Source organism: Parus major, chromosome 1 (assembly GCF_001522545.3).
Source record: "Parus major isolate Abel chromosome 1, Parus_major1.1, whole genome shotgun sequence".
Lineage (NCBI taxonomy): Eukaryota > Metazoa > Chordata > Aves > Passeriformes > Paridae > Parus > Parus major.
In genome coordinates this window covers 62,538,524-62,554,499 of record NC_031768.1, presented here as the reverse complement: position 1 = coordinate 62,554,499, position 15,976 = coordinate 62,538,524, and the positions used below count along the sequence as shown (strand labels likewise).

General features: G+C 42.2%; 1 protein-coding gene across 1 annotated transcript in view; it reads right to left on the bottom strand.

The window, feature by feature from the left end:
* Positions 1-15,976, bottom strand: part of FAM124A (family with sequence similarity 124 member A) — a 42,432-nt gene that overhangs the window by 12,992 nt on the left and 13,464 nt on the right. Inside the window, exon 3 of the mRNA XM_015628093.2 lies at positions 1,815-2,554. Coding sequence (XP_015483579.1) covers positions 1,815-2,554 — 740 coding nt within the window. The remainder of the gene's footprint in view (positions 1-1,814; positions 2,555-15,976) is intronic.

The window sequence follows — 15,976 nt, the reverse complement described above, 5'->3', positions numbered from 1 at the left end:
CAAAGTCTCTGTTTTCCTTCCAGTTTTCATACACTAAACTCCTTTTGATCCACCAGATTTCCAGATTAATAAATTCCATTTCTGTAACTTCATTCTCATTTGCCATTTTGTCCTCCTGCTCAGAATCATCATCCTCACTGAAAACATAAATGAAAATCAATTGTACTTGCAGGCCATACTTAGGTAGGTTTCTGCTCTTTTCTTTTGGTTCATATGGCTAAAATCTCATTCTGATTTTCTTTGCTCAGCAAGTCTCACTTTACCTTTGTACTTCCTGGTATTTGTTGCTTCTGTAAATTTGCTGGGTTTAAACCAAAAGCCTTATTTAGAAACCCTATTTTTTTGTTTTTTTACCCTTCCTTTGCTTGAAACTAGTGTAAGGTCCCATAAACCAAAGTTATATCACATAGCAGAAATGTCCTGAGAAAGAACAGGGAAAAGAGGACATAGGTGAGTGTGGCTGTTGTGTCTAAGTTTGGTGATGACTTGTCAGCTTCAGTTTGCAACTTCAGGCTAACACAGATATGCCTAAAGTGCAACCAGTAACGCTGACAAATTTGTGACTGTCTTGCCAGATGGGCAAGGAAGCTGCCCTCCTCAGCCCTTTACAAGTGTTATTCAGCTCTGGCATGGGATTTCCCGGAGGGTGAAATCTGCAAAGCAGAATCAAAAGGTTCCCCTACCACCTGGATGTGACTCACCAGAGCAGAGATATCCTGCATACTTGGAATTTCAGTCCCAGGAAATGGGAGAAACCCATTTAAGTCCTAGGAAATGGGAGAAACCAAAGGGGGAAACCCAGAGGCACTGTGCTACAGAGGGTTGTTCACACCTCTCTGCATACTGGGAGGTCTGTACGGTGAAAGGATGGCACCCACAATGTGCCTTTCACAGAAAGGTCAGACAACTGGACAAGCCACATGAATGAAATTGACTCCAAAAGAATACCCTTTGAAATCTGAACAAGAGCTTATAAAGGTGAGGGACTTCACTCCTTGATTTGAATGTAAGCAGCAATAAATACCTCTGCAGTGCAAGAGTGCACATTAACCTGGCTCTGGATTGCCACAGATACCCCTCTGCAGGGCAGGCAGCTATTAAAGGTTTGCTGCTTATCCTTTTATCTCCCTTGGATGTAGCGAAGTGGAGCAGAGCATGCTGATATATTGCCCAGATATGGTGCCTACAGATGTCCTAGTAAACAAACTCTCAGGATTCAGTTATGAGCACTTGAGATTAGTTCAAAAAGAGAGTCTGTGGGAATGTCTCTCTTAGGCTGCTCTTCAGGGTGCATTTCTTTCCTTCATCACCTCTCTCTTCATCCTGATAATCACCGTGCAAAAGAGAGATGCAGTTTGTCATCCAGTGATGCTAGAAAATAAGGAGTACCATTAGAACTTCTGCTTGTCTTCCATAAATATCTCATAACTTAGGGCTATTTAAAAATTCTCTGTCAGTTCTGTGCCCATACTTCTTATGAAACTACACTCACCAGCCTTGATTTCTCCACTTGGGCTCATAATTCCTTATCTCCTCATTTTTTTAAACAGCTATCTCACATCACTCTTAGCATAAACTGAGGTTGACCGATATCTGGATAACATCATTCACTGCTTTTGTGATCAGTTACACAACACAGCAAGGGGTTTCAAATTCTTTCTTCAGCAGTACCATCCTGGCTCTTGCTCCAAGGATAGAGGGAAAAAAAAACAAGCAACCAAGCAACCAACCGAAGGGCAACTGTCAGTGCAGGTTAAGCTTTCCTGCACAAAATCCAAGAAATATGCTTCTATTTCCCTGTGTACTGAGCTTACCTGCAAAAGGATCGTATTTCCATCATGGTCTTCTGTCTGCCACCTGCCTTCGCTGATGGGGCTGCAAGGGTTGGGCAAGAGAGGCACAAGCTGCCCCACATCTTTTACTCTGAACTCCAGCACGGCTGACTCTGTCCTCACCGGAACTTGTCCCTTTGGGAGTTTTTTTAAAGAAAACTGAATGTCTATTTCCATGTTGGAATAGACAGGAAAAACACAAAAGTCTGCTTTTTTCTGACACATTGGTCTCTTCAGTATTAACTCATACAGTTTCAAAATGTCCACAAAATTTTCATTCCTGCAGTATATGGTGAAGCGGATCATTTCTTTCCCGTAGTGCACTGGACGAATGGCCCACAGAGGAGTCTCTGGAGCCAGCGTGTAAAAGTCTTGGCTGCAGGGGAGGTAAGGGAGGAATTTCCCGTGCATTAGCTCTGTGTGGTGGTAATGCCAAGGTGGCCGCTGAAAAGTTTCATGGAGCTGCAAGATGGGTTCTTCTCCATACTCCTCCTGCAGGAACAGAATGACAGCAAGGGCTGGCTGAGAAACACCAGCCTTGACCGGCTTCCTGCGCTTCCTGGGCACTCGTCTTTCTGAGACCCGAAACAACTGGAGGTCTGGATGGATCCAGGCTAGAAGCTTATCGATGGCCTGCTGGAGAATCTTGGATTCACCCGGGTCTGTGATGATATGTACGCTAACAAGGAATGGGTCTTGTATGCCTTCCACAGAAAGTTCACCTGAAACATTAAAAAAAAAAAAAGTCCTTTAAGATTTGCAACCAAGTTGACAACACTTAGGTGACCCTTAAAGGAGAAACAGTTCACTCAGACATAGTGGGCTTTTCTTTTTCTCCATCTCTCTGAATCTCATTTGTAGTAAACAACAACAACAAAATGTGCAGCGATATAGCAACCAAGAAAATAATTAGAAGGCAGAGAAAAGTTTCATCAAGCATACCATAAGAGTTGCTGTTTCTCTGAGATAGCATCCAATAGATGCTACTCAGTGTGCATTTCCATGTTAGAAAAGGCCTGTTCCACACAGTTGAGAGGTAGGGAAGACAAAAATACTGACGTAGAGTGGGGCTGTAAGGGACATTAATGATGTGCAGAATGATAAGGGTGGAGAGTGTTCATCCCACCTTGTTTTCATTTTTGTCAATTGGCTCAGGGCATGGAAATCACACCATTGAACTCAACTCTATCACCCTGACTCTGGAATTTTACACACAGCTAAGTGTTATATGTCCTGGAGGCAACTGTTCTAATAAGTAGGGCAATGTTTGTAGGGAAAGGTAATATTTTTTATTAGACCAACTGATACAGCTGGTAAAAAAGAAAAAAAAAAAAAGCAGACAAGCCTTCAGGCACACAGGTCTTTCTTTAGAAAAATATATTACTTGTCCCTACAAATCCTGCACTGTTTATATTTTAGACTATCAGGACTGTAATACTACTGCTTCAAGGTTTTCTTAAAATTAGGGAAGACTTTTAAAGGGAGGAGGCACAAAAAATACACTTACTCAGGGGGAAAAAAGAAACCTCTAGTTAACCTTGGCAATGTTCAGAGGGGCTCTATCTCTTGTTTGTCCCTGAAACTTCTTTGATAGCCCAGCAGAGCACTGGCTGGTTAGAGGTCTAAGGAGAAACTGTTACTTCTTTTCTGCTGGAGTTACATGCCAATAAAGAGGCATGGTGATCCAAGACAATTTAATAAATTAATCAAGTAACCTTGATATTTTTGCTGTAATGGCTCCCCTTGTGTGGTATTCTGAAACCACCTCCACGTCTGAGACCCTGAGCTTGGGCACAAAGCCTAAATGTGAGAAGCCTTAAAAAGGCTTCCCAAGCTTTTCATCGTGCAGACCACATTTAATAAGGGGATTGTCTCAAAGGCTATTCCCCCTCCTTAGCAATCAGTATAAACCTCTCCCTCCTCCCTCCTGGCATCAGAACAACATTCTTGTGATACTTCACCAATTGCTTTAATGGAAAAGCAGCTTTGTGCGAGAAGTGTATTTTAGATGTCTTTCAATATAGAATAGCTGCAAGACCCAGAGAAAATTTAGATGCAACTGCATAGCTTTGCAGACAGAGATGACTGGTAAACACAACGTCGGCCTCAATTTAGAAGCTGCAGAAAGATATGGTATGCAGGGCAAATAGCAAGCAAGCATCTTGCCTAGGGGAGATAAAGAAAAACCAAGTAAGTAATCAAAAATACAATTACAGCAGAGTTCTATCTCTTCATGAAATGGGTGATGTGGAGTGACTTTGTCAGATGGCTAATGGAAGAAAAAAAATTGAAGCAAAAGGAAAAACTGTGTCAGTATGTGGCAAGAGGCTTTGCTGTGGCAGTCATTACTGGTAGGTAATTCTTTGAGATACCCCCTGTGGGTAGTCACAGTGTGGGAGAAAGACAAAAGGGGTGTGGGGGGAGGTCCTCTACATCGGACAGCAGAACAGGAAGGAAAACAAGTTGCAGAGGACAGTGATTTAATAAAACCTGAAACCTGATAACTACGTAGTCAGTCATTCATCTTCTAAGACCGGAATAGAAGATGTTCACTTTTTTTCTCCCTCTGATTCCTTTGTTACACAAATGCTATCCAAGCCTGCAACAAGTGACAGGCTTGATATTTATGCATATAAATGACTGCAGCTCTGAAAGAAGCCTGGGCACAACAATGTGAAGCACGGAGCCATCGCTGCTGTCAGCTTCTTGCCCTACATTTAAAAAAAAAAAATAATAAAAAAAAATCCCTGAGCACGGCTTTTCTACCCTCCTGTTGCTCAGCATGGTGCATGGACACTGAATGGCTAGAGCATTTTTCTGAAGTGGAGCCTTGTGGGAGCCAGTGGCAGCATTAGTATTCTGCAGCCATCGCTGCCTGTGCCCATCAGCACCAGATGCTCGCAGAACCAGCCTCAGAGGCACAGCACAAAGCCATCCTTAGGAGCCTGAGTTATACAGAGCAGAGCAAATCATCTTTTTGAGCTAGCAGCAACTATGTGAGTGCAACAGAACAGTACAAAAAGAGCTTCAGTTCTATTTTATGTTAGCACAGATGCTTTTACATGTTTCATTATGTGGCTTCTGTGCTTCTAAAATGGCAGCTCTTTCTGTTTGGGTAACAAAAAGAGGAACTTAAGCAGAAACACGAGGCAAGGAGAAACCTTCCCTGAAATGAAAATCAGTTACAAATTGTTTCTATGTTGCTAACAAGTCTTTTACCTTCATCTGACAAAGGAGGGGAAACAACACAATTTCTCATGACACAGTTCAATTTGTCCCGGGGCAAATTGTTACAGAAGCAAATGAAAGCTCTGCATATGTATTAGCCTTCCTGTGTTACTAGTTAATCCCACAGAAAATATCAAAATGCTGAGGCATCAATTTGAAAATAAGCTTCACAATTCTCACAGCTATTACATTTTTTCCCTCTTCCTATGACAGAAGGGGATTAGGTCTCTCTGAGTTGGCAAAGCACTAACTTTGCTAAGAGGTAATTACTACCAGGATTGAAAGAGTATTTTACAATTCTACACTTTTTACTCCTCTGCTATGTAGTATTAACCGCCCATGAGAGGTTAAAGCAGTCAGCCCAAATGCTGTGGAGCTGTTACACATGACCTCTTAAAGCTGGGAGCGGAAGGTGGCCCTGATATTTTATGATTGTATGGGTTCTCCTCTACATATTATTTCTAATTTGTTGCTGATGTGATTCTGCTGAGCTGAGATAAAAGAAAGTCCTGCAAAGCAGAATGGCAGTCCAGCCCTGTGGTTCTTCCTGCCCTCCTTGTCCTGCCCAGAAATCAGGATGTTTTCATCAGTAGGACAATCTGAAAGAAAGCAGTGGGTCCTGCCAAGTCTGCCTGTGTCAACCTCCTCATTTTGGTGACTTCCCCACACCTGAAGCTGCCTGGGCTTGGCAACTCGCTATCCCAGTTGTCCACAGTTGTCTACATTGCCTGCTGCATGCATGGAGAGAAGCAGCCACCTCTGAAAAATCTGTGGAGGATGATCTTGCCTTCCTCATTTTTTTCCTCCACTCACTCTGTAGGGAACAGCAGCACCTGCAGAGGACAACTCTCTTAGCATCCAGAGCTGCCTGGCTGGGTAGCTATGAGAACAGGGGCTGGTGAAAGGTGTAGAGAAGAGATCTGATGAGGAGCAGCTGAGGGAGCTGGGGATGTTTAGCCTGGAGAAAAGGAGGCACAGGGGAGACCTTGTCACTCTTTACAACTGCCTGAAGGGAGGGTGTAGCCGGGTGGGAGTCGGTAGAGGCTTAAACTGAGTATTAGGAGCAATCTCTTCACCAAAAGGGTTGTCAAGCTTTGGAACAGGCTGCCCATGGAAGTGGTGCAGTTCCCATCCCTGGAAGTATTTAAATGGCAGGTAGATGTGGCATGTGGTGACATGGCTTAGTGGTGGATTTGACAGTGCTGGGTTAATGGTTGGACTCGATGATCTTAGAGGTGCCTTCCAACTTAAATAACGTTATGATTCTATGATCTAGTGACACAAATACCCATGGGTGGAGTGGAAAGCAATGGGTTAAGTGGCTGGGGGGGCAGCCACCACCCCTGAGAGGTGCCATGAGGACTCAGGTATCACTCTTGCTGGCTGGGAAGGCAGGGCTCCTGACCCCAAGGCAGGCCCAAGTGGGTGTAAGGTCAGGACAGCAACCCCAGCAGCTGGGAAGCAGCTAGACTCGTCTGCAGTTACAGAGAACTGAATCTAACACTCCTCCCTACAGTATGTATGCATTTAACTTTAACCCACACAAGAGGCAAAATGTCCCTAGCGTTTTCTTCCACATCACCTGCATAATCCTAGGTTAGAGAAGTCTCCCTCTTTTATTTGCTTTTTGGCCCTAGGTCTCTTGCACACCTTGCTTGAGCAAAACTCTGGCCATGACCTGGCAGTCTGGTCCCTCTTTTACACTGAGACATACCCAGGTTACATTCCCTCTGGAGGTGCCCTGAGCAAAGACCCATTCCTTCCCATGGCAGTGTTCCAACTACTTTTTTTATTTCAGGAGAAGTCACCATCTTCAGCAGTCTTGATGAGATCTGATTTTCCAGGCTTCTTCAGTGGACTAAACTCATCCCATAGCAGAGCTTAGGAATGATAGAAATACCTTGTCTCCTGAAATGTCTCTCCTCTGTCTCACCTGGGCTGGTGAAACAAAGGGTGAACCTAAAGACCTCTCAAACTTAACAGGAGTTGTTTAATGAAAAGTTACCTAAAGGGCCAAGGAAACCTGGTAAGTTTTGTAAGATAGGATTGAATTTACAATGAAGTGAGATTTTAGGCAGACTGGTTCTTGGTCCTTGTTAGCAGCATTTCCAAATTGTGGCAGATATTTGCAGTTTTCTAGCCACATATATTTTCAATCTTCTATCCAGGAAACACAGAGGAAATATCCAACCTAAAAATAATTGATTATTTTTTAAAAAATATTTTTTTTCCAGCAATATTGCATTGAGAATCAGAACGCTGGAACATAAACTTCCATGTTTTCCACCACAGCATGCTGCTTCTTGAGAACCAATATCTGTACCTGTCTTATGCCATACAGACCAGATTCCTCTATCACTACATCAGGCAGTAAGACTTGAAATTTCATTTGGCCAAATTGCATGATGCAGTACCAGAGATGTAAATCGGGCAACAGGAGAGGTTCAGGGTGAATTTGCCAAGCTTCTGAACTTCAACTCCCATCAAGCAGTACTTCATTATCAAGAAATTACTGCTATTAGGAAGAAATGAAGTAATGCAAAACCAAACATTACAAAACAGCATATTTTTTCACTGTTAATCAATCAAAATATTTCAACTGTGGGAATGTAAAATAATCCCAAACACTGTATAAATAATGTCAGGAAAAAAAAGGCACTGTAATATTTCCAATTAAAATTTGCCAGGACTGCTGTTGCACAGAAAGTATCAGTACTTCCATACTTCCATCACATTGCAAAGCACAAGGAAATGTCAAAACAGTAGCATTTGTCAGTGAACAGGATCTTCACATTTTATCTGAGTCTGAGGCAAGAGTGATCCTTTTATGTGTACTAATTGAAAGGCTCACAGGCAGACACAAAGTCAGAGGCTATTTTCATAAACAAGGATCATGGTTTTATGGCCAGCTGCAACAAGCAGTAACTGGACACCTCTGGAAGCAGAACACACCGCTAGGTTGGTCATGCTTTGATGAATTATGCAGCATCAATAATCTTTTGAACAAGCATGATGTGACAGATTCACCAGCTCCTCCATCCACTTTCCCTGCTGCTTAATAGCATCTGACAAATGCAGGGCTGCTGGATAATGTGCTTCTCAGCATGCCATGCTTTGCACACTACCTCAAACTCAGGAAGGATGCTCAGAAGCAAGAAGAAATGGGATATTCTGCACAGCACAGTGCCAAGCGGAGAAACCTCTTTCATGCTCCCCTCAGAACATAATTTTCCTGAAGAACTGCAGTTGAATCTTCTACAATGCTCACTCCTTCATCTCTGCTAAGGAACCAAAGACCAACACACAGACAAGCACAGCAAAATGGCCAGTCTGCTCCTCCAGGAGCTTTAGAACAGTAACAAAAAACCCCTGAGTAAAAATAAAATAAGCCCAAAATTAGGCCCATTTTCTCTCTGATGGAGAGTCAAACCTCTGGTACATTAATATGAACAGTTTTATGAGGACTAATTACTACCCTTAATGTACAGCACTGCAGCCAGTCCTGAGGTAATGAATCTTGTCAACAAACGACACTTAATGCCCCCAGAGGCCCTGCATGATCAAGCAAAGGCAATGGCAGATCTAAACCTTGTACCTTTGCTTTTAGATGGTATAACTCGTGCTGAAACTCCACACTGTGCTCCAGCTCCAGTGAATTTTCATCCCTCCCTCACCTGGGAGGAGTTATCTTCTCCTGACCTGCCTATAGTTAACTTTTCATGATCAGTTTAAGCTGCTGTTGAAAGGGGCCATCTCACATCCTTCACCTCTCCGTGTACTCCTGCTGCCTTCCCTTGTGTTGCCCTGAGCGCTTATGTAGCTACATTTCTTAAGCTGATAATGCAACAATACCTGGCACTCCCTCTTCCATTTGCAATCTGTGGTGCCATCTCAGCCCTCTTCAGAGCCATGTGACCCTCATCTCCTTCACAGGAATCACAACTTTTGTGGCACAGAGTCCTCCCATGGAAGGTTATGGACCTGATGGATGTCCCTCCAGCACATGGCTGGCTGTCCTGGCCTGCTTTTGTAGCCCAAGGTGAGAAGCAGAGTCAAACCTCAGATATGGCTCATCACTCTCCACTGAACATGTTTCCATCTTGGGTGCCTCATCTGTGTGGGCCTACATACATTATCTTGTTCTATAACATTACTTTGCTGTACTCCTTGTCCACAAATGAGAAGTGGTTTTGTGGTGAGTGTTATAGAAGAAAAGGTCTTGAATGCCTTCCATTATATCCTCTAAACCCAACTTCTCTGACTTTTTTAGTCAGGTGCTGATTGTTCATACCAAGGCAAAGAGTCAGGGTCACTCCTTGGGTCACAGATGCATTCTCAGCCATTTCCCTCCTCTCTTCATTCATAGTACTGCAGATTTCTCACTTATCCCCTCACCACCCGGTAGCTGAGGAACAGCTCATGCTTGGTATAAAAGGATGTGTGTGTTGCCTATGGGCTGACTGTCCAGCTGTAGGTTAGAAAAAGGGGTAACTTGAACTCATGTTAGTATTTTTCTCCCTCTTGTCCTAGTGTATTTCATTCAGTTCCAGTGAAACCTTGGGAAGTTAGTCTCTCTGTGAAGAAAGATGGCACAAGTTCATATCATGTTTCCCATCAGAAGCAGGCTAAAAAGAAAGGATGAGAATGCCATATTGTGTTCCTGAATGCGCAATCCCGTGTCCCTGACACTTTTTGCTGGGTATGTGTATTCCACCCAGGCTTTATGGAGCCCTGGAGGCATGTCAAAGCAGAGGCTGTGCTCATTGTATATTAAGCACTCAATGAAGAAAGGACTCCCAGCTCTGAGAAGACAGTGGATGGGATCTTCATGCAAACAAAGGAAACTGCAACTTAGGAACCTACAGTGGGTGTTTTCACACCATGGTCACAAGCAAGTAAGCTGCTTGGCAATTCCTTACAAACACCCTGTAAGATAATGATTTTTCTGCCAATGCTCTGGGCTTCTCCATGAGCTCTTTATTTTGTCTGCCTGGTGTTCTTCTCCCTCAAAATATGCTGCTTGAATATTATGTTATCTTGTTAGAAATAATCCAAATTTCAATTTAAAAACCCAACAGCCTTATCATCTACTTATCCTCTGGAGAGCACTGGAAGCTTCAATACTCTCCTCAACCACAGATAAGGATCACAGTTCTTCATAGCTCTTGGCAAGAACCCAGACACTGGTATTTGGTATAAATACCAGATTCTGTAGAGAGCAGCAGTGTGTAATTCAATTGCAAGTTGTGTGTGTAATTCAACTACTACGTATATAAATTACTACATAATAAAACTCCCATCAGCAACCACTGGTAAATCAAAAGCTGTAAAAAACTGCATCCAACACCATAATTTCCAAAGTCCTCTGATTACAGGAATTTTGTTTCCTTAAAATTCCACTCCTTTGAAAAGCTGATTCTCAAAAATGTTTTTTACAAAAGGGCACAAAGAATATTGCCTTAAAAAAAGAAGCCCAAGGAACACTGCACTCTTGAGCAGCTAACAAATTCAGTCCAACAATGAGCTCCATACCACACACAATGTACTTTAGTTAACTGAAAGTGTGATTTTATGATGGGCTTAAGACAATTTAAGACTTTACTGCTGGCAGTCTTCCCTCTACTATTCTCAGCTAAGTGTTTCCAGTGCTTCCCATGTGTCAGGTCTAGATGCAAGTTGAAAGAGCTTGCTGAACATACTGAAAAGAAACTCTCAGACTTCTGTAATAAAGAGGATTGTGTCTGGTGGTGGTAGTCAGAAAACTGGTTTGGCTAAAAATGTTAATTTTCAGACAGACCTCTTTTAATCAGCCTGTGCTTTTGTGCAAATCTTCCTGGTATCACAAAGATGTGGCAGGGAAAGGCAGCCATAGAGGAGGCAGAAGTCACACCAAAAGATCTATGCTGAAGACACAACCAAAGACAATATGGGATCAAACCCTGAGGCATTGCTGAGCATTGCCATGTTTGTGTCTCTGCAGACAATGAACAACATCAGCATTACAGCAAAGGACCCATTTGGACTTGGCAGTAGTGGCAAATTACTTTGAATCTCATAATCCTTCCAGCTGACAGCAGTGTGTGGCTCAAAAGGTCCACCCCCTACCAGCTGATGGAAAAGGGAAGCAGGAACAAAAAGAATGCTTTGTTGTCCCTGCGCCATCCAGCCAGGAGTCACCTGGTAAACATTTCATTAACGTTTTATAAACTATAGATACAATTGTTAGTTTTTTTCCCCTAAACTATGAATCAACAAGTGTGGTACCAACAGAAACAAGGCAGGCAGAGCACATGTACTGCTCTAGAATGTGGCATGCACTATTACCAAATGCCCCAGTTTCCACTGAGCATGCATAAACAAATGGTATTTATTTATTTTTAAAAGTTCAGATGAAAGGAAGTACCCCATGATAATGTACTATGGCCATGAGGATACCAACTGTTGGCACTGGCAACATTTAGTAGAAACTGCCTTAATCGTTTCTGCCTTCACAAGTGTTTTGTTACTTGACTCGGTGACTCAGATGGCTTTTCCTGTTCTACCCCAACTAGTGCCTCTGAGTCAGGAGTTGCCATGGGACAGATTTATTTTTTTAGCTTCCCTCTTTGGGCTTTAACAATTCAGACAGACATAGCAACAATTTCCAGATCATTCTCATCACTGTACCAGTTGAGCTTAAGAGTGCCAAGATCTTCCCTGCAACCCATTTCTCAGGGTTAAAACGCCCACTAAATGGCTGCCTAGCTCCTTGTGGTTTTCTGAGACAGCAGCAGTAACACTTCCACAGGGGGATATTTAACCCACATCACCAAATAATCCAATTTAACTTTCTCTGACATATTTCCTGTAAGATTTTACTACAACTCTATGGCACTCAATAGCTCAGTGTCTACCAAAGATTTCCTATGCTTCTGAAATACACTTGGATTATTAAAATTAGGATGTATTTGGTTACATGGTTTTGATTATGACTATGTGGGCTTAAAAAAGGAGCTAGAAAAACATTTACATTGTCATCCATGCCCATTATTCTTTTTTAATAACTAGTCCAGTTTTCATCTGCTGTATCTGTATGACAAGAAAGAAAAACCTGACTGGATGTGGTCAGAAAAGAGTATACCAAACAACTGCAAACAATGTTTTGATAACTCTGGTCCAGTAACTGTTTAGGGTACACACATCATGACAGAGAAATCTCAAGCTAGCACCAAGCCAGTAGAAAATAATTAAGCCAAGGGACACACAGCTTGGTGCATGCTAAATGCTCTCGAAGACTGGAACTGATTTTTACAAAAGACAGAGATACATAGGTTGCTCTGAGCCAGACAAATTTGAACAGGAACTTCAATCTTAACGAGGGCAATGCTATGTTTGTGGTCAATGCCACTTGGAATGCAAAAATCAAACTGAGGCTTGATTTCAAGTTTCACGCATTCTTTTGTGCATGTCCTTATCCACACGGCTGTGCCTCATCTCTCAAAGTGCCTTCCAAGCTCAACTCTCTGTGGATCAGTACTGTACTTTTTTATCCTGTATGCAAGCATTTGGTCCTCTATCACAGTGGAATCTGATGACAAGCAGCTTCATAAATGTTTTGCACAGCCAAAGGCTGCTAAGTTGCATGTACCAGTGGCATTTGCATTCTGCACCCTGCCACAATGGGAAGCAGCACCACATTTTACCCTGGCATCATAACATGAGCCAGGCAAGATATGCAGAAGATGTATTTTACTTTCCACAGCTTTATTTTTCACAGGAACTGACACTTCAGATTTCATTACTATATAAAACACCTGAATTTGCAACACTGACAGATGCTGCAGGCTAAGACTCTGCATGATTTAGGTCCAATTTCCTCTTGCATTTTTCCTCACACTTTAATTAGTCTTCTTTTTATAATAACACCTTCTGGAAATGCAGTATGATGCTGGCAACTGATGCTGTAAATAGTTTTTATAATTGTATTTAATACAGCTTATTGCCAGCCATTGTAAAAGCATCTCCATTCTCTATGGAAATAAGAAACAATATACTACAGTGTATCTTTGTATAGCAATAAAAGAATATAATTATATCCTTACACTCATTTAATTATGTTGTTCAGAGAAACAGACTTAGAAGACACCCAAGTCCAGCAGTGCCTGGGTCAGAATCAGTCAGAACTAACCTAACTTAAAGCAGGCAACTATATTATGCAATTCAAGCATAATATAGGTGATAGATAAGGTGATAGATTTTTCAAAGCCAAAATCAGTGCCACTCCCCCTTCCTGCTGCTGGTTAGTTTTCATCACCTTTAACAGTTCATTGAAGACTGATTTTGAAACGATGTACAAATAACAGGAAACCATTTCTCCCTGTGCTTTTGTTACAAGGCATCTTGTGGTGTGTTGACCCTGGCTGGAGACCAGGTGCACACCAAAACCACACTATCACTCCCCTCCTCAGCTGGGCAGGGGAGAGAAAATTTAATGAAAGGGTCATGAGTTAAGGACAGGGAGAGATCAGTCGCCAATTACTGTCATGAGCAATGCAGACTTGATTTTGGGAAAGGAGTTGAATTTATTACCAATCAGAATCAAAGCGGGATAATGAGAAATAAAACAAATTTTAAAAACACCTGCCCCCACCCCTCCCTCCTTCCTGGGATTAAGTTTACTCCTAATTCTCCACCTCCTTCCCTGCAGTGGCACACGGGGATGGGAAATGGGGGTTACAGTCAGTTCATCACATCATTTCTGCTGCTGCTTCCTTCTCAGGGAGAGGAGTTCTTCCCCTGCTCCAGGGTGGGGTCCCACCCACGGGAGAGAGTCCTCCATCAACTTCTCCAACATGAGTCCTTCCCACGGGTTGCAGTTCTTCACAAACTGCTGCAGTGTGGGTTCCTTCTGTGGGCTGCAGGCTTTCAGGAATGGGCTCCAGCGTGGGCCCCTGATGGGGGTCAGAAGCTCTGCCAGCAAACCTGCTCCCAGCATGGGCTCCTCTCTTCAAGGCTCTGCAGGTTCTGGCAGGAGCCTGCTCTAGTGTGGGCTTCCCACAGGGTCACAAGCCTGGGGAGCTGATGCAGATGACACTGACAAAATGTTGGCCAAACCTTGGCCAAATCCCAAAAGAAAAATCTGAATTTATACCGGCGTAGAAAAAGAACATCAAACATTTATTTATATATATATATTTATTAAATATAAATTAACATTTAAGTAATTATTATGTATTTTTATATATTTATTATATATTTATTATATATTTATTAAAGAGCATTTATTAAAAAGAAACATGTGCAGTAACCCACGTATTTTATATCTGCCAAAACAAACTTTCTTGTGTTTGATTTCTAGAAACAGAAAGCGAGTGAAATTCCATAGGCTAGGAACGTGGGTATGTGCAACACGGAAATAAAAGTTTTAATGCCCCAGCTCTCAGGTTTAGCACAAAAGAATAGGAGCACCCTACAAGGACTCATTTGTTTCCTAGATGCTAAGGAAAGGCAGGGGAGCAGGGGAAGGTGAATTACCACTTTTCCAACTGCAAAGCAGGTGGGTGACAAGCTTGCCCTTTACCTCACTGAGAAGCACAACCTGAACTACTGCATGCTACAGGGTTCTAAAATTTCAAATGCTCTAAGCTCTTCCAGAAACTTGCATCTTATCCTATAGGACCATTTTTATATTTCACTTACCAACTTAGCTGGACCAGTACAAATGTGTATTCAGGCACTTACTTGACTGCCAGGCAAAAAAAAAAAATAATTCATTCTCTTCCACAATAATTTCTAAGACAACCGAGTTCTATTGGCTCCAGGGCTGACTAGGTGTGGAATACTTCAAATCATAGAATTTTTAAGGTAAGAAAATACCTCTAAGATCATTGAATCCAATCATTAACCTAACACTGCCCTGTTCACCACTAAATCATGTCCCTGAGTTCCACATCCACGTAGTTCCAGGGATGGTGACCCCACCGCTTCCCTGGGCAGCCTGTTCCAATGCCTGACCACATTTTCAGTGGAGAAATTTTTCCTAATATCTAATACAAACTTTCCCTGGTGCAATTTGAGGCCATTTCCTCTCATCCTTTGTTAATGTTACAAATGACAAAAGTCATGTTTCAAAAATGTCCATTTCTGGTTTGTGTCATTCTGAAGAGCCATTATTATCAATGCAAAAATTAAACAGAAGAGGCAATAAGCAGCCCCCATTAAAACTCCTCCTCCCTAGTTGAAAATCATCCATGAAACACATAGCTCAAAGCAATCTGGAGATAATTAAAATTGTGATGTACAGAGACTGCTGTTTATTGTGCCGACCAAGACTAATTAATTATTTCTTTGTGATTCTGATTGTCTGTATCCATACACCACTTATGGTCTTTGTATTTTGGCATTATGTATTTCAGGTAAATGTCCCTTCTGTGGGTGTAAAGTGCCTAGCACAATTCTCTATCATAAAGGATTAGGGAAGCTTAAATGGTAATTGAAAACCATAATTGAAAAGGTAATTGAAAATATGAGGAGAAAGAAGGTTAATACATTTCCTAGATTAATGAAGGTACCAATAGGCAAAACATCCCAAAAAGACAAAGCACTCTTCCTCCTAAAGAACAAAGGAAAAAGTAACTACTCACACCAGCATTCAGGTAAATTTAAAAAAAAAAAAAAAAGCATTTCTCTTCACTGCAATCACACTGCTGAACCTTTGAAAGCTGTTATACCTCCAGATGCATCATCCTGCAGACAGGTTTGCGTGACATTTTTACTCAACTCAATAGGACAAGGCAAAGTCCACAGTCACCCTGACAACAGCCAAAGCCCGCACAGCAGGCACCTGCTGCCTTTTCTTGTCGAAACACACTCACTCTGCAAACTTTGCTTCTTGTCCCCAAACTACCTGCTGTACAAAACCACAAACGTTAGATGAA